Genomic DNA, 18,965 nt, shown 5'->3' with positions numbered 1-18,965 from the left:
CAATAAGAGTCTCAAACATATACTAGTGTTGACTTCTAAATACTGTCAAAATTCCCTGTGGTCTAGACTGCAGTATTCGTTTTAATTAATTTAAATAGTGAAAGCTATTTGCTTAAGCTTCAGGTGTTTAGAAGGAGTGTTTTTTTTCGGGTAATGTAATAAATTATAATAATGCATGTATGGGGTTAACGCTGTGTTTATGTTTTTATAGTCTCTTATTGTGAAGGGTAGAAACACAGGTTCAGATAAAACCCCTTATCTCGCAGTTAACCCACATTTGTTTTGCTCCTATCATTTCAATTCTAAATTTGGCTTGATGTGAGCACCGTCGTCGTGATTTATAACCACTGTAATAACAAGCGGACGCCTGGCGTGGTCACGTGACCCGTTGCGCGTATATAAACACGAGGTTGCGTCATCCGTTTGTTTACTCTCTCCTGGATCCCCTTCTCCGCACCGAACCGCGTTCCGTCTCTGAGACATGGCGACAGACCTGGACAGGCTGGCCTCCTTCGAGGAGGCCTACTACGACCAGTACGACTATTACAACCTCGTTGAGTATCCGTGCCACGCCGGCGGCAAGGGCAGGACCAAGAGGGAGATCGAGCTGAACACGAACCGCCACAGCCCCGCCGGACACGAGAGGAAGATCGCCGAGAAATATCACAACAGCGAGATGAAGCGCAGGAGAACCAAGAGCTCGTCGCTTTAAAGGTAGGGCTGTCAACACATCCACTTTCCCCTACTCCACGCACAGTAACTACTGTGACCCTGATAAGGAAGTAAGTGCTTCCATAATTAAAAGACTTTGCAGGTTAGTGCAATAGGTCACACCCACAGAAGTAAATAACATGCTCAGCAGAAACTCCTGTTGAATTGTTGAAGGACTAGTGCTCTCCATGTGACCTCTGGTCATACCACCTCTTCTGTTTACACACAAATCGTGTCTAATCTACTGAAGATAGATGGGATCTTTCCATTCAGTTTGTTTTGTGACTCAACTCTCTGAAGGTTTCTCAATCATGTCCTGCACAGATCTGGACACCTGTTGGATTTCTCATCTTCGGTCAGCGCCTCTGCCTTCCCCGATCCAGCAAATGGATGTTGTGGCCCCCCCTGTGGACGTGCCCACTCATCAGTCACGAGACAGCACTCCATTCCTACCCTGTAACGAGACCCACCCATCTCGTCTTACAGCTGTGCAAGAGTAAATTAGTGTTGGGCTATTTAGGTCAGCGGTGTGTGTGCTTGGTAAATATATTTGCGTACTGGTTATGGTTATGTATATGGGTGCAGAAGGTATTCTACTGTATTTTAATTCAATAAACTATTTGTCTTAATTAGCCAAGCCTGGAATGTTTGAATTTTAATGCTTTCAACTATTATTTAAACAAAGTTTTGATTTATTTATGCAAATTAAAAGAACACCTAACTTTATCACCCTCAACTTCTTCTTTTTTTTTTTACTTGATCCTACCATCTGTGATTCATCCCTTGATTCAGAGTCTGCTTTGCTTATTTATTGTATTCTAAGGAAGCTGCTGTCACTTTCAGATTCACGGGCCATGGCATCATAAGTGAAAACATTTACTGAATATTTTATTTCAGCATTTTAAGGGCGTAAACACAGCAGTAGTACAAACTATTGTTTTTAGTGAACAGTGACAGATGATTAAACCTGCAGCAAGAGAAAGTAGTAAGGTAAAATGTATAATAATATAGATTATAAATAAGAATTCAGGTTAAAGCAAAGTGTACTAAAGCTACGTCAAAGGCTTTCCTCCTCCGGAAATACGTGCTCTTATTTTGGAGGTCGAACTGTTCAACCGGAAGTATTCTTTTTCCACTTCTGTGGCGTTTTAAAGCAGTTTTTCTTGACATTTCGTGTTCTTTTTATTTATTTATTTATTTTCGTCCGGTCAGAAAAATGCAGATATGCAATGTGTGCAGTGAAGAGACTCCAAAATACAGATGTCCCACCTGCAAAATAAGATAGTAAGTAACCAAATGCTCACTGTTGACAAGCTAGCTAACAATTTCAGTGGCTAACCTCGTGTTAATTGTGTTTAGAAGCTGTATAAGATTATACAGAATATTTAGAGTCAAAGTTAAGATAGCCTGTATCCTTCAACATAAAATCCTGTTGTTTATATAAGATTACTAAAGGATCAACTTTGTTAAGAAACATACGAGACAAAGCGCTGTGGTGCTGCGATTTAGATATGTATAAGAACAATAATGTTTTTAAAAGATAAAAAAAGTAATTTCCACTTTTTCATAGATGGCATCTGTTTAACTTAATATGAAGGCTTACATTGCCTAAAAACCTTACAACCACATGGTACGGAGACTCGTTTGGGTCAAAAATCATTTGCAATTTGACGCAGGTCGAGAAAAAAAAACAGTTTTAAAACAAATGAACTTTTGTTTTTCACAACTCCTAAGGTCAACATTATCCACGGTCTATGTTTTTTTATTTATATGTACAGTAGGTCATACTTAGTGCTTGTTCTGACAGAAAATGAACTCCCTGGAAAACTTTGCACCATTTCTTCAAGCATGAAGTGTTTTGGGGAGTTTAGTTTGGAGACATATTGATTCTGTCTTTTCGGTGGCTGTAATAATGTCATGGTTAGAAATGGCAAAAACACTAAAAGGGGTGCACTTCTTGGCAGCCTTGTTCACCATAAAGAGAACTCATAAATGTATATCATAAAGAAATCATTTTAGATCTTTGGATACTAAAAATAGGAAATAGTTTGCTACAGTTGACTAAGTTAAAAAAAATGCCTTGAAATCTGCTTTTTTTGCCACACTACCAGCCATTAGTGACATTAGTTTTGACCTGATAAAATGTTAAGATGCCACTGTTCCTAATCTACCAGATTTATTGTTTTTTTATTTCTTACATCCTGTCTCTTGCAGTTGCTCACTTGGCTGTTACAAGAAGCATAAAGGTGATGAGTTTGATCCCTGGATTTCTGTTTATACATTTATTGAGTTGTGACTTCACTCCCAAAATGACATAAACCCTTTTTTTTCCCATCCACAGACATTTGTCTTCCTGACGAGAAGCCTGCTTCACTCAATCCTGACTCTAAAGATGCTGACAGTCCTGGTATTGTTATTTCTCTCATTAATGTCAACATACAGCTACATTTTATTCTGAATGTTATTTTATATATATATATATATATATATATATATATATATAAAAATGTCCAGTGGCCACAGATTTTGGCAATGAGTTGTATAAGATGAGTTGATGAACTGGTGGAAATTTTGATCCTATAGTTATATTTGTATTTTGGTTATTGCAGATTACAAGAAAACAATACTGCTGATTGTAACATTTATAAATGCCCTTTTTCTTCCTCTTCAGTTTCTGCAGAACCTTGGAGCGTTGATGATCTTCTGCATGAAGATGACATCATAGACAAAGTGCCAATGCAGAGGCTCCAGATGTTAGGTATTAATCAGATTTTACATTTCTTTACTTGTGTTTTAACAACATTATTAGCAGCAGCAGCAGCAGCAAGTGTTTGAAAACTTCAGGTAACTACATTATTTTTCTGCAGGTCAGTCAAAAGATCTAAGAGATCTTCTTTGCAACCCCCACCTGCGGCGGTTACTGCGCTCCGTTGACGGCGCAGAGAGGAAAGACGAGGCGATGAAGGCGGCCATGCAGGAGCCTCTGTTTGTAGAGTTTTCAGATCAGTGTTTGAAAATTGTTGAAAATGAAGCCAGTGGATTTACATCTGATGATGCTTGTGATCTGTAAAATGTTTTATATTCTTTGACCACACATGCCGTGGGTGTAAGTGTCTGTTGAACCTGTTATGTCACAGTTTGTATATAATGTTTAAATAAATGCCAAAATGTTTTTTCAATAAATTCCTAAGGCAAGGCAGATAAGAATGGCAGTAAAATTGTTTATTTATTTAAATATTTTTCATTCATTTTGACAAAACTGTTCAGATATTTATCCTCACAGCAATCAGCCTAAACAATAAAACCCTTGACAGGTAAATAACATCTGTCCACACCTCACTCCGCAAACATCGCCTCCACCCCCCGACGTTCTACGTCCAGAACGAGGCAGGGTCTTCCACAGGTGGTTAAAATGTTGTGACTGATCAGTTAGTCAAAGTTGTTCACATGAATCCCTTGGTACCACTGAAAAACGGCTGGTTTTGCAAACTAAACTGTCACAACAGACACGTTTACATTAATCCACAGCTGAATAAATAGAAAAGTCCAAAGATGTGAGCCAGAGCTGTCCCTGAAGGTCATGTGCTGAATCAGAACTAGGAGAATAAGCGGTACATTATATTGCACTAATATTTAAGAAGTATTATAAAGTTTAATAGCGATAATGCAATCAAGTTTCTTCTTCTAAGCAGATGCATCAGTAAAAAAAACAACTTTGGTTTGTTTCTATGTATGTAGAAGTTGGTCAAATATTTGTTTGAAATGTTTTCTAAACTTCAAGTTAGTGTTTTAGGAGCAGCAGTTAAATTAAAACGGGAACTTCATTTCCCTCCTTCAGTTGTCATTTTGCAGCTGTGCGCTCTCAACGTGCAATAAGTGCTTTAAATGTGCAACACATTCACGCTAACGATAGCATCTGGAACCAGGTGTTCCATTAAATTTGACACTCAAAATTAGTTTACGACAATTAAATAGTTACACAGATGAGTACATGAACTGAAAGCTTGTTTGAGATTTGATTGTAGTGTTAAAAAAAAGGCACTGATGTTTTGATCAACTAGCAGACATTTCAAAGAGGCAGCAGTGAAACGAATCCTGCAGTCCCCCGTCTCTAAGGTGCTAACATTGTGCCACACTATTTTGTTCTGCAATGGAAATAAACACATTCATGATTTCTACATGTTGGACATCTCAAATGTACATATGATCCTTGATATGTTAGCGTTGCTTCTTTCCAGACGAGCTGTTAAGGAAATGTCATAAAAATGTGAGGTTTCAGCAAAAGAATAGTTAGAGTTAGTGTTTTTAAATAGATGCAACGATACCAGGATTGTTTCTTGCATGATGGATGTTTTAGAAATAGCTGCTTTACATTTCCAGGTGGTCAGTGTGTCCACGAAACTGCTCTGCAGAGGGACTTCTTACAAAGTTTTTTCCAGCAGGATCTCGTTAAACCCCGTCACGTCACTCTTCAGGTCCGGCTGCATGTCAGCGTACAGAAGTGGAGATCGCTTGTAGTGCAGCTTTACAGATCCCTGTATGAGGGGGAAATAAAAGCATGATATAACTCCATCAGAGGTTAAATATTTTCCAGAAGGAGTGGAAACGCGTCCTCACTCTGGGTTGAGCACGTATGGAGGCGAGCCCCTGCTTGTACTGGTTGGTCTCCACCTTGTACTCCCCTCTCCTGGACGGCAGGTTGAGGGAGGCCATCGCAGACAGAACCTTCTGGAAGCCTGTTGCCGTCAGAGAGACCGTGATGGAGGGCGCTGAGGCCAGAGCCAGGCCCATGGGCCACCCGTGCACCGTGACGGGCTCCTGAATGGTGGAGAGCTGCACCGAGCCGCGCTCCCTAACAACAGGGTTCAGTTCTGGGACGTCCTCTGACACCAGGTCCTTTGCATCATCGAGTTCTGACTCAGCCAAAGACTTCTGCAGTGCCTGCCATGAGGATAAAAATTATGCATGAACTTCAAACTACACAAAGAATGAGCAAGAAAAAATGCAGAATGTTCGGTCTAAGTCTCACCCTCCACTTCTTCCAGGTGTTCTGGATCACTGCAGCTGCTCGGTTCCATCTCTGGACCTCTTTCCTTACAAACCAGGACCTCACCGCTGCAGGCATTAAAACAGCTTTACCTGTTAACACCTAACTGAGCCACTCGTTCTCTAACCATTTAAAAACAAAACTTTACACGCCCATTCTGACTTAGCACGACAACAACATTTGTCTTTAACATTCAGGGCAGGAGAGGTTAGTAGGTGCGGCAGATTCTGCTCCCGAACAGACAGACAGTGTGGACAAACACCAGCAGCTGGTTCCTGTTGGCCAGACACCAAGTCAAAGGTTCAGAAGCAGGAGACACGCGGTGAGATCAAGGCCACGCAGCTTTACTTATTCCACTCAGGAGCACCTGCCTTTGGCATTAACAGTTTACCTGCTTGGATTAAAGTAGCAGACTGGTAGCGGGCGAGGCGTCGACGGCGCTGGTACCGCAGCCAGCAGCACTGAATGGAGAAGGCGGACCGGGACAGGATCTTCTTCCTCTGATCCTCCAGCAAATCTAGCTGTGAGACAAGTCAGACGGGTCAGTTCAAAGCGACGGGACATTCAAAACTAAGCACCAAACAGAACAAAGATAAAACCTTAATCAGTTTCAGGCAATTTCCCTGTGATGTTTGTTCTGAGTTACTGACCATGGTCTGAGTGAGAAAGACTTTAGTCCTTCCACAGTGGACCAGTGACCTGCGGTCCTCACAGGACAGGTGATGCAACACAACACTGAGGAGCTTGTCCACTTCCTGATGAAGATCATCGTTATCAGCCTCCAAACCTGAGACAGAGTGGCAACCAGGAATTAGATCAATGAAGGGCTGGAAGAAAAATTCATACGATGGCCGGTCAGCACTAACAGTGTCTGAGGACTCAGGCTGACCACATAATGTTTCACAGCGAGGTAAAAAGTGTGGTGAGTTTAGCTCAACAGCAGGAACACACCCGTTAACTCAACCACCCGAGTGTAAATGACTTCAGAATTACAGTGAATGCAAAGCACATGCAGCTTTCATGACGTACACGAGGAAAGGAAAAACAAAAGTTAGAACTAAACCATAAAAGCATGAGTAACAGTATTAATTATAGACAGATGTGTTGGAGCCACTCACTCGTGTGATTTTAGCCACATGATGTTAAACAGCTGCTGTTAGGAAAATATTGTAGCTGTTCTGAAGTCGTGGTTTGTGTAAGAGTTAACATCGTACCTGTTGTAAATACATTAAAACATTAGAAAAATAGAGTTTACACTCAACAGGACTGACGATCTTGGACAAACCAGCTCGTTAATACAATCCAACACAACCTGCTTTCAGATGATGCTGTCTTGAAACTCAAAATCTTCCCTGTGGATCATGCCAATGTTATAATTTTAAACCGTTATATGCTGGTAATTTCACATTACACTGTTACTTTAGCAGAAATGGTAAGAAATTCCTGCCAGGATTGCTTCCAGGCTGCATCAGAGGTGCTAAAGCTAGCTGTCGCTGCTATTTCTGTGTTCAAATAACGACTGAGTTTTATGCAAATAACCTGAAATTTAGACTTTGTGAAATAGTGTCTACATGACCTGCTACGAAATTCTGAAGACTGGAGCTGTTTTAAGACGGCAACAATCCACTTTGGTGTCAGCTGCATTCAGACTAGCCGTTAGCTCATTAATCCTGTCAGAAGTAAAATCTATTTCTTTAATCTCAGGCCGTTCAAAGAACTTTTGATCATTTTTGTCACACATGCATATTTAGGTATAAAATGGCACATACCAAAGTATTTTCAAAACTATTACTTTGGTTGCCATGGAAACGAGCTAGTCTGAAAAATTGCCTAAATCAGCATTTTTGGTGTCTCAGACGGTCGTATTTTTAGCACTTTTCATGTGCAAATTAGAGACAGATTTGCTAGACCTATATATTAATGATACATATCACTGAAATCTGGAAGCTTTATATTTTCAAAAGAGGTGTAATATATATATGTACTCGTTAAGTGTAAAAGCACTATTCGCGTTTTAGAAGACCAACTTTATTCAAATTTTACAAATTTGGAAAATTCCAAAAAAATGGCAATTTTCCTTGCTCTACTGCCAGAGTTTGGACCAAGGTAGGTCATTTTGCTGGCATAAATATGAAAGATGGATTCCTAAGCTACACATTTATGGAAAAAAAATTAATTGACCCATACCCATGGAAAATCTGTGAACAATTCAGTATTAGCCCAAATTCCAATACTGGTAAAATATGAAGAAACTGTAGAAATGGCTTTTTTGAAAAGATCTTCCAGAATGTGAGGATCAACCCCCCATCATTTTGTCATCATATATCATTTATAGTGACCCATGAAATTTTTTTTAAAAAGTTATTGCAATTCTATAGCAATACCTATATGTGGCATAGGCCTACACTCAATGTTTATTATCAGGGTACAAACATTTTACAAAAACTGTAAAAATGGTTTAATTTACACACTCCACAGTTAGTGCTGCCAAGGTGAGACACTAACAAGTAACTACCACCTAAATTTCAAATAAACCTATACAAATCAATATTATCTAGTGATAGCTGCACAATAACTCACAAACTATTGAAATATGGACACTATGTTATGACAACACGTGGCGGTAAATGTTTCATTTCAACGACAAAAATCACTCTAGAATGCATCAAATTCTCAAGTTTCCGCCCCCTTTATTGGGGCATTTTCATAAAGGTCAATTAATTTTTTTTTTTACACATATAAGAAAATACACTATTTTTCTTCATATCTATTGAATATGAAGTCACCGATTAGGTCCAAACTCCGACAATTTAATTTTTAGTGAAGCGTGTTTTTTAAGTAATTTGAGAGCTCAAAATAGGACCTTATTTAAAAAATTTGTATTTCATAAAATATCTGTTCCAAAGGCACAGAATGTTCAAAAACACAAAGAAGAGATATGTTTATTCACAAAACAGTGTTTAAAAAATATTTAAAAAGTATATATAGTATTTTTTCTATGCATTGAAAAGTGACATTTTTGGTCCTATTAACTTGCTGAATTTGAGGCGCATTTGCCCCCAAAACACACAGCTGGATACCATGGCAACCACTCAATATTATGCCAAAATATTTTGGGAAAGATTTACACTAGTCAAGTACTATTCACACACCCAGTTTCATTAAAATTCATGAGATGTCACTTTCCATGACTGATTTTCTCTGTCAGCTGCTCTTAAATCTCTCTCCTTTTTTAGCACCATTAAGGTTAAATAACCCAAACATACCTTGGATATGTTGAACTTGATTCAGAGTTCCTGTCCCAGGTCTTAAAATTAAGTCAATGCTTTCTTAAAAGAACAGCAACATAATGACATACGTATTTTACTTTAACAAAAACTAAGCTAAAATTTATTTTACTGAATTGTCAACTCTGGTAAGGATCATGCTCTGATATGTAAAGGTTTAGAAATGAAAGGAGGTCAATTTTATTTTTATAATGACCTCAAATCCTGGGAAAAACACGAAGGACCTAAAGTATTTAATATGTTTCTAAACCCATAAACATCAACTTCATGTTAGTGTCAGTGGTAAAATTCAGGGAAAAACGAAAGCTGTAAGATTTATTTTAGGAGATTCATAAAACTTTAAAGAAAACTGTAAAGAAATCGCTGTCATGTTTTCATTTCTTGGTTCAAAGCAGCAGTGTGATGGTGAGACAGACCAACACTTATATTCACAGAGCTAGGCTTTGAGCGTAGGTTAAAAGCAGCCACACCGTGGCATTAAAATGAATATAAATTAAGATTACAACACCAAAGCATGAGTGGAAAAGCATGCAAAGCAAACTGTGACAGGACGGACGTGCATTTACCTGTAAAGTCTATAAGATGTTGCAAATTTTGTTAGAAAGTCTTGTTTTTAATAAACCGAACTGAAAAGTCCCAGGGAGAGCAGAGAACTGAGGATCACTTTTTATTAACAGGACTAATGAAGGGAAAGAGGAATGAACCAGCAGACCTAAAGAGAGGAAATAAAATCACTCTTTGCCAACAGCAGACATGCCCCAACTGACCATAAATTAGTTCAACAATAGGATGAACTTACCATGTGATGGTAAACATTTAGTAATGAGTCCGTAACGCTGCAGGATGCTTTTGAAGGAAATTCTGTGCAACAAAGATAAAAAAAGAGCAGAAAAAAAATTATACAATGTATTAAAAATGAGAATAACTAAACTAAAATCCTAGCATTCCTTGAACAAATGCTCATATTGATTAAATCTGGATGGCAGTGGCTCAGGAGGTAGGGGTTCGTCCTGTAACCGGAGGGTTGCTGGTTTGAGCCCCTGCTCTGTCAGTCTCAGCCGTTGTGTCCTTGGGCACAACACTACACCTGCCTTGCCTACTGGTGGTGGTCAGAGGGCTCGGTGGCGCCGGTGTGATGGCAGCCTCACTTCTGTCAGCCTGTCCCAGGGCAACTGTGGCTACAATGCAGCTTGCCGCCATCAGTGTGTGAATGGGTGAATGATTGTAGTGTGAAGCGCTTTACGGTCCTTGGACTAGATAAAGCGCGATACAAGTGCAAGCCATTTATCAAATCTTGAAGATAATGTAATGTGCAGTCTCTCAGACAAAATTGTGAAATCTTGCAGGTTCTGTTGGCGCTTGGAGTACGTGTTAAGAATGACTGTCAACTACTATACACTACACCAAATTTGGATTTAATGTCTGCAAAACCGACAGAGTCATAGCTATATAAAGTAGGTTTTAGTGGCCATCTTGAATTGGCTTCACTTGTAGATGATGATAACTATCTTATGATAACTTTCTGAGAGTATCATTAAAATTTGTTTGAGATATTTTGCTAACATGTAGACAGGGTTGACTCCAATAGTTAATGGCAAAATTTGAACACAGATCTCACACAATCAGTTAGAGCTTAGAGTATAAGTTGGGTATGACTCTTAGCTACTATCACTACAAATATGAGCTCAATATCTGTACAATTGTCAGAGTTATAGCTATGTTCATGTTTGAGCTATGGGGGCCATCTTAAATCAGACAGACTCCAAATGTTGATAGTTGTAGATGTATATCCAGTTGTTATTTTCTGAGAGTTTCGTTGAAATCCGTTCAGTGGTTCATGAGATATTTTACAAACAGATAACACATGCAAAGACACAGGAAAAACATTATCGCCCGCCTTTCGTTATTCCAGTTGTGTGTGATAATAAAAATTCGACACCTTATTGGAAAGCCCGCGGCGCTGATGTGAATCGTCTCGACAATCCCACAGGCCTCCAACTGCATGATAACCTGACAGAAGACAGAAGGTTTTAGATAAAAACATTTCCTTTAGTGAAAAGAGAAGTTGATGCTGAGAAAGCAGAGCAGAACATCCACCTCTTCCTTTTCAAAGGTCAACGGCTTGCAGTCGGGGTTGGGTTTGATGCAGCGAGTGTAATGAGGCGTTGTGGCGAGAAGGATCTTCATCAGGCTCTCCAGCGAGTTCTGCAGCGAAACATTTAAACCATCAGAGCCACGACTGAAAGCGTCCACTCTCTGAGTTAAACGGATGAAGAATGCTCCTACCTTGAACTTGGAGACCACAGTAACTTTACTGAGCCCTTTGTTGTTCGGGTTCTCAGTTTCTTTGTCAGAGAAGATCTGGTGAAGGAGGGGGTTGTCAGACTTCTGTAGCAGGCTGATGAGCTCTGGTGGTACCGGGTCCTAAAACACAAAACCCAGTTTAAAGTCGCCAGATGAACGTGTGGCCCAACAGGGGTGTAACAGTATGCCTAAGTCACAGCTTGGTGTGTACTTCTGTATGAGTGTCACAGTTTGGTACAACAGGAAAATGAAGTAAATGGCAGTAATTTTTTTGTTTTGGGTCTTTTTTTTTTTCTTTTAACAAAAAAATAAATCAAACTTCCTGATTGAGGTGTATGTGTGTGTGTGTGTTTGGGGGCGGGGGGGTCAAAGGAACAGGTCATAATGCAAGGTAGGATAAGTGAACTGGTAACATTTCTATAAAATTTAAAAATAAAAAAAACTCTTCCAATTGGAAATAAATTGTGTCCTCAGCGCGTCGAACCAGAAGCCAGAGACAAACTCCTGTGTGTCTTATTAGGACACAAAAACACAAACTCTGAAGTTTGTCTGTTTTTGAACACTTTTGAGGTGTTTTCTCCGTCAGAGTGATCACTCTGCACCTTTAATCTGTTTTTGTCTTCTTTAATTCTTGGTGTGGCTCTCAACATTCAAACTGAAGCTAGAAAAACAAGCTACTTCTTATATTTTCTGTCTCCCAGAAACCAGTGCTGAACTCTGGTACAGACACGCTCCCTCCTTGATGTGAGCTTTGGCGCTGCAGCGTGAACAGCACATGCTGCCATGAAGTAGTTCAGATAGCTTTACCATGGCACTTAGCAAATAAAAAGAAAAAATAAAACATTAGCGTGTTCATCAGGATAAGAGACTGATTGGCTGTGACCAATGTCTTCATCGTCTGGTCCCTGCATTTCTCCAAAACATCTGAACTGTGACAGATCGCTATGAATGCATGTACCGGTACACCGTAGTGGTCAACCCATCTGCACCGTGAGTTAAAAGCATTTCTTACCTTGTTTTTCTCCACCATGCCCTCTATCTGGTAGTTAACTTTGCCTGCATAGTGAGTCACGGTGAAGTGCGGCACCTTGCTGAACCTGTCCCAGCTGATGTTGGCGCTATCGCGAAGCTCCTTCTCCAAACGAACCCTCAAAGTTGTAGCATCTGAGGCTCGATTGAGACGACTCTCCTTCATAATAAGCAACGTGACATTTACTTACTGGAGAGACATACAACGTGTTTAAAGTACATCAACAAGCATAGAATATTAACCAAGAAAGTCACTGTCAATCTGTTGAGAAAAAGATTTAAAACTAAGAAGGATAATTATTTTAATGGAAAAAGGCTTCATACCTCATTAAGAAGAGAAAACACGCTGACAGGGCTTCCCTCTATAAGATCTAAACAGCTCTGGTTGTCTTGATATTTGACAAAAGACCACTCCAAACCCTCTGACACATATTCCTCCTAAGACGAGCAGCAAACAGCATTAACAGTTCAAATATAATGTTTATTTCACATATTTAGAACAGGTGCAGACAAGCTGCTGTCTTCATCAGTAATTGAATTGTGAAGAAACCCCCAGGATGAGGTCTGCACTCTGACAGCACAATCAGATCCCTGCTGACACCTCAGCGTGGAAATGGAAAAACCAATAAGAGTCTACCTGCTGAGCTCGGAGATAATGAGCCACAAAGTGCTGCTGGAGCTTCTCATTGGCGTAGTTGATGCACAGCTGCTCCAAGTTGTTGTTCTGGAAGCACTCAAAGCCGTACACGTCTAGGACTCCTGCAGATCACAGAGGACAGGACCGTGTGGACTGGCAGAGACAAAACTGGACATTTGTTTTTGGTCGGTGCTGTCAGAAGAATTAATGCCCTCACCTATGAAGTTGCACCATGTGGATTTGTCTGCACATACGCTGTTGTTGATGAATGTAACCAACCACTCAAATAACCTGGTGAGAAAAGAAACACACAATTACATCAGATAAGAAAGAGGTAAAACATTCTGAATGCACAGCCAAACTACAACTAAGGAGAATGGCCACATTAAAGCACACAAAAAGCTATACTAAACAAGGATGCTTTGTCTCAATTTTCTATAAAAGAAGACAATTTAAATTTAACAAAAAACAGCTCTCGAATCGCCAGCAAAATTGACCAAAACATCTTTACTGGCTGACATATTGTTCCATCACTGAGCAGCGATGTTGTTCTTACTGGGCGTAGATAACTTTGGCCAGGCAGTCCCTCTTCACGCCGCACTCCGCCTGGGAACAGGGTTTGAACACACTCTGCTTCCCCGCTTTCAGAGTCCTCACTCTTAAACACGTCTGCAGCTCGTCTGCAGAGACACACAGCAGCTCAGCAGCTCGATGCAGGAAGCCTACAACACAGACAGGGGATGTGGTGTATGTTTGTTAGTAGCTGCTTTCAGAAAAAAGACTGACTTTATGGATATTGTGTTTATCAATCCAGAACAAAACAGAAGTACAAGTAAAATGTGAACACTCAATATCACAGGTCATGACATAACCCCATAAAAATGATATCCAATACCTTCAGACTGCTCATCAAGATCACAAGACTGTGATTCATTGGCTGAAGAGGAGAAACTCACATTCCCCAACTGCAGAATTCCCGATAAAATCTGTAAGAAATGACAACAACCAGAAAACACAGTAACTATTTTATTCTACAATAATGTAGCTGTAAACCAGATTAAAGAGATAACCTAACCTTTATGTGTCATGGTAATCATGAATTGCAGCTAATCTTACAGACACAATCTTCCAGCAGCTCATCTGTGAGGTCAGACACTGATGTTGGACAGAAGGCCTGGGTCACAGTCTCCGCTCTAATTCATCCTAAAGGTGTTTTATTGGGTTGAGTTCAGGATTCTGTGCAGGCCAGTCAAGTTTTTCCACAACAAACTCACTCATTTCTTTAACTGGAACCAAACAGCTGAGCCCAAGTCCTGAAAAACTACCCCACACCATGATCCTCCCTCCACCAAACTTTACACTTGGCACAGTGCAGTCAGACAAGCACCGTTCTCCTGGCAACCTCCAAACTCAGACTCATCCATCAGATTGCCAGACTAGAGTCCAGTGGCGGCGTGCTTTACTCCACTGTATCCGACGCTTTACATTTAGTGATGGAAAGCTTAGATTCAGCTGCTCGTCCATGGAAACCCATTCCATGAAGCTCCCTACACTCTGTTCCTGAGCTAATCTGAAGGCCACAGGAAGTTTGGAGGTCTGTAGCTGTTGACTCTGTGGAACGTTGACGACCTCTGTGCACCATGAGCCTCAGCATCTGCTGCTCCGTCAGTTTACGTGGCCGACCACTTCGTGGCTGAGTTACTGTCATTCTCAATCACTTCCACTTTGTTACAATCCCACTAACAGTTGACTGTGGAATATTAAGTAGAGAGGAAATTTCACGATTGAACTTATTGCACAGGTGGCATCCTATCACAGAACCATGCTGGGATTCCCTGAGCTCCTGAGAGCGACCCATTCTTTCACTAATGTTAGTAGAAGCAGCCTGCATGCCCAAGAGCCTGATTTTATACACCCGTGGCCGTGGAAGGGATTGGAACACCTGCATTCAATGATTTGGATGAATGAAGGAATACTTTTGGCAATATAGTTTATCTACCTATCTAATTAATGTTAAATTAAGGAAAACAGGTTCAAAACAGGTTCACCTTACCCTAAATACTTGTCTTTGTCTTTCTGCGTCGATTCCCAGATGCACCATCGCCTTGACGGTTTCATGAAAAGAGTCTTCTACAAAAAAACATGCAATAAAATATTTTGTAGAAATACAAAACAGGACTATAATACACATAAAACTGGAGCACTGACCTTCAACGTGTTTCTCAGAATTTGGCAGCCAAACAAAACGTTGGTCATGTTGCAGCTTCCACTCTTTTCTCTGCTCGTCTGTGGCCCCTTTCATCATCTAAAACACAAACACCTGTCAGACTGCAGTAATGAAACCACATCATGAGGAAAAAACCTGACAGCTCACCTGGTAGAAGATGTGGAAGTTCCTTTCGTTGGCTGGCTGACAGGACACCCGGGTCTTTTCCAGCAGATAGGTCTGCACGGAAGCTCCGACTAACAGCTGACACCTTGATGTGAAAATGACAGGGTGAACAGACTCAGCTGAGCAGCTGGCGCCATCGGAGGGTTTTATAGGACAAAAGGCAGAGCGTACCTGTCTAGCTGCAGCTGGATGTACTTCCCAAATCGACTGCTGTTGTTGTTTCGTAGCGTGCAGGTGTTCCCTGCAGACAGCACACTGCTGATAAGTGACCGCTAAGACATAGACTATTTTGCATTTTTAAGGTATTATCTGTTGTCTTACCAAAAGCCTCCATTAGAGGATTGGAGTCCAGCACTCTCCTTTCTATCCTCTCCACTGTGTCCTGACTCTTCATTAATGAAGAGGAGGCTGCCACCGTGGCATAGTATTTCATAAGACAACGAGAAGTCCATGTCTAGAAGAAAATAAACCATCAACAGACAACAAACAGCGAACACAACAATGGCTCTAACGCAGTCAATTTTAGTTACTGAGCTCATATTTAGTGTGGTAGTAGCTGAGAGTCATTACAGACCATGTGGGATCTTGCAATATTGTGTGCGATCGTGAGGTCATTTTCAAAATTTGACCATTGCTTCATTTGTAACATCAGATGATCTCAGGCGGTAGGGTGATATGAACTCCTTAAATGGATGCTAAAACTTTGATTTTTAAATGTGACACACTCCAGTACATGCTGACTTACCTTTCCAGCTCCACTCTCACCACTGACCACCAAGGACTGGTTCACTGGCTCCAGCTGACCCCGAACGTTCCTGTAAGCTTCTTCTGCCACTATAAATATATGTGGCTTAAACTCCTGTCGATCAGAGAAACCAGACTTATTAAAGGGGTCATCCTTTTTGGCTTATTAAGCGTGTATATCTTTAGTTTGACTGAGAAGGTCTGCATCATTGCAGGATTTTAACCGCGAATCCCACTGCAACACCTGTCAACGCCCCTGTTTGCACCTGTGTTAGTGAGGTCGCTGTAAATACCTGAGGCTGAGGAGCCAAGTGATACTCCTTCATCACATCCAGAGAGTAAAGGTCCGGAATGGGCTGGAAGGGGTTTAGAGCCACCAAGGTGCAGCCAGCATGGGTGTAGAACACCTTCATACTGTACCTGGCCTGCAGACATTTTAACACTACAAGGAAAACAAGAAATATCATTAGGAAATGAGAGGAAGGATTAACGAAATTCACTTACGGTCTCACCAGTCATAAATAATTAAATAATACTGACAAAGTCCTGACTTGTTCCCTTACCCGCCATCTGGATGTTGATGTTTGCACATCTGAGACATGAATGGTTATTTGGATCAATCAAAAAATTTTAAAGTATGTGTTTTATAGTAAAAGGTCTCTTGAATACAAGAAGTAACACAATCATAAAGCATTCAAATGCAGAGAAAACACAGCCATTCATAATGTAAACGTCTATAGTTACAAATCTTGTAGCATTTCCATGTTGTCACCCTGACCTCTGCTGTTTCTAAACTGAACTGGTGAGTTTTTTCCCCTTTAAGGCTGAATTAATGACTAACGCTGATCCACCTTGACTTCTTGTCATAATACGAAACTCAAAAGCTACCTTCCAAACAGGAAGTAAACAATATCCTTGGTTTTGACATTTGAGTGGAACTCGCCTTTTCTTATTGTTGCAAAACAGCAACCAGCCATGCATAATCTATCATTCTTGTTGCTTTTGTCTTGATGAAGGCAAATAATACACAGAGAACCGAGGTGATAAATGATGATAAATGATTGTATCACTACCTCCAGTCTCTGAGGAGGTGAAATCAATGGTAGCAGGTCTAATGAAGCCCCCGTGAGACATCATGTTTACGTCTTCACGTGACAGAAATTCTGCAGGAGCTCCATGTGTTTTACATGTGATACCTGTTGTTGGAGTCACCGGGTTGACTTTAGTGAGGTCATCATAAGTGTGCAGCTGGTCTTCGTCAATGAGGAAGGCCTGGATCTCCCCCTCCAGCGAGTCGTTCAGCAGTGGGTGGGGACAGTGGACTTTCTGGATGAATCCCTTCACCTGCGTGGAAACATGGGTGAACAAATGTCAAAAAATGACACAGGCCCGACAGATGAGTGTTGAGCTTTTGTGCGTCTTGTATTTGTTATTCCCACAACAAGAGACAAATGTTTAAATCCCAAATAAGCCAATAAAACGTGCATCAGTCAGACCCATGTTGTTGTGCCAGTTCTGACTTTGGAGCATGTTTACCAACACCATTACTGGGCCAATAAATCCATCCTCTCCAACCAGTTCATAAGGGAGATTACAATTTTCATGGAGAATGTTTATTTTTAAAGATCTAAAACACACACTCACGTGCTTGCTAATGACCGAGATACTTATTAGTCAAATCCAGGCATGTGTGAAATTAGTCACAATCATTTCAGGCTGAAAATAAAAACCAGACATCTACTTTATCCTGCCACACGATTTGATCCTGTAGGCTGTCAGCTGTTCAAGACACCAAATTGGTCCACACATGGTTAATCCAATACCAGACAGCCTACATCCCATAATTCTGCCATTTTTAGTAGGTGTAAATAATTTCTAATGTCATCAATATACCTGAAACATGACTTTCAGGACTTATTGGAATTACTTTAAAAACAAACAATAGAGCTACTTCTAAGCAGACAAAGATTTTGCAGTAAAATGCACCTGAACAAAGTGACATTTCAGCATTTTTAAAATGCTGTTTGAGCAGATAAGTACTGAGATATTTAAAGTCATACACAATTACAGGTACACAACAATTTGACACCCCTCAGTCAGTGTGCATGGTTTAACCTGGACTATATTTGCAAATGTTACAAAGTCAAATATAGTTTAGTGACTAAACCCCTGAGGACTATTTTCGTAGGCGGAATAATATTGTTATTCGGTCTCAGGTAGGCTATGTGTCTCTAGAATACAGATTTTAAAACACTGTATAAATCTGTCAACCAGTCAGCCATAAATAGGACCAAGAAGAGGTTGAGAAATGTGTTCCACGTCATGATAAATTAACTTTAACATTTAAAAATAAAAAGGAAAAAGCTTTAGAACCCCCGGTTGTTAAAGTGCGGACGGGTCTTGCCGCTGCCCAACTTACCGTTGGTTCTCCACTTCTGAATCCCACTGGAAAGTGACGTCGGTCGGCCGCAGAACTCATTGAGTTTGTCGCCTCCCCTGTACCTGTTTTAAAAGTCAGTCGACACTATTTGGAGAGTATTGTACTTTAATTGTAGTTAAGACAAGTTTATTTTATTTTAGATAAACTACAATGAACATTTCAGTTATGCTGAGGAGTCCGTTGCTCAAGGACGATGGTTGTGGGCTGTCCTACCGCCTCACGGGCTCCTAAACAGCACATTATTCCCGCCCTCCGGGGTTGCCAGATAGGAAATGACGAACTATCGTACTGTCGTCTTAATATTGTCGCGTTTTGAACCAAACTATCGTATATGCCGATCGGATCAGTCTCTCTAATGATATGTGGGCCTTTAC

General features: G+C 40.5%; 2 protein-coding genes across 3 annotated transcripts; one reads left to right on the top strand and one right to left on the bottom strand.

Annotated features, from left to right (window-relative positions):
• The first annotated feature begins 1,035 nt into the window (after nt 1-1,035).
• On the top strand, nt 1,036-3,915 carry znhit3 (zinc finger, HIT-type containing 3). The gene is made up of 5 exons (XM_017412554.3): nt 1,036-1,995; nt 2,926-2,957; nt 3,053-3,118; nt 3,383-3,469; nt 3,579-3,915. The coding sequence occupies exons 1-5, from the start codon at nt 1,928-1,930 to the stop codon at nt 3,779-3,781; spliced, it is 456 nt and encodes a 151-aa protein (XP_017268043.1). The 5' UTR covers nt 1,036-1,927; the 3' UTR covers nt 3,782-3,915.
• Nucleotides 3,916-18,809, bottom strand: LOC108233830 (unconventional myosin-XIX). 2 transcript variants are annotated; one of them, XM_017412529.3, is made up of 24 exons: nt 18,571-18,809; nt 17,348-17,495; nt 16,445-16,593; nt 16,153-16,266; nt 15,729-15,861; nt 15,579-15,648; nt 15,390-15,492; nt 15,224-15,320; nt 15,069-15,145; nt 13,911-14,001; nt 13,572-13,737; nt 13,233-13,306; nt 13,016-13,137; nt 12,703-12,816; nt 12,362-12,538; nt 11,332-11,469; nt 11,143-11,250; nt 10,985-11,055; nt 9,845-9,906; nt 6,409-6,545; nt 6,150-6,279; nt 5,741-5,826; nt 5,329-5,652; nt 3,916-5,246 (listed from the first exon to the last, which is right to left on the bottom strand). In XM_017412529.3, exons 1-24 carry the CDS (start codon nt 18,628-18,630, stop codon nt 5,133-5,135), a joined length of 2,865 nt encoding a protein of 954 aa, XP_017268018.1. In that variant the 5' UTR covers nt 18,631-18,809; the 3' UTR covers nt 3,916-5,132. The 2 variants fall into 2 exon arrangements, with proteins under 2 accessions (XP_017268018.1, XP_017268019.1); XM_017412530.3 differs by having other exon boundaries at nt 15,069-15,142.
• Between the last annotated feature and the right edge of the window lie 156 nt (nt 18,810-18,965).

This window comes from Kryptolebias marmoratus, linkage group LG13 (assembly GCF_001649575.2).
Source record: "Kryptolebias marmoratus isolate JLee-2015 linkage group LG13, ASM164957v2, whole genome shotgun sequence".
Taxonomy (NCBI): domain Eukaryota; kingdom Metazoa; phylum Chordata; class Actinopteri; order Cyprinodontiformes; family Rivulidae; genus Kryptolebias; species Kryptolebias marmoratus.
Note: the sequence above shows the minus strand (reverse complement) of the source record. Positions and strands in the feature narration are given on the sequence as shown.

Excerpts from the sequence above, each read along its gene's own strand:
- znhit3 (XM_017412554.3), top strand. The coding sequence starts at position 1,928 with ATGCAGATATGCAATGTGTGCAGTGAAGAGACTCCAAAATACAGATGT. Across the intron at positions 3,119-3,382 it reads TAAAGATGCTGACAGTCCTG|TTTCTGCAGAACCTTGGAGC; the intron begins GTATTGTTATTT and ends CTTCCTCTTCAG. Across the intron at positions 3,470-3,578 it reads GCAGAGGCTCCAGATGTTAG|GTCAGTCAAAAGATCTAAGA; the intron begins GTATTAATCAGA and ends ATTTTTCTGCAG.
- LOC108233830 (XM_017412529.3), bottom strand. The coding sequence starts at position 18,630 with ATGAGTTCTGCGGCCGACCGACGTCACTTTCCAGTGGGATTCAGAAGT. Across the intron at positions 15,862-16,152 it reads GTGAGAGTGGAGCTGGAAAG|ACATGGACTTCTCGTTGTCT; the intron begins GTAAGTCAGCAT and ends ATTTTCTTCTAG. Across the intron at positions 12,539-12,702 it reads TGTTTTCTCTTCTTAATGAG|GAGAGTCGTCTCAATCGAGC; the intron begins GTATGAAGCCTT and ends CTTATTATGAAG.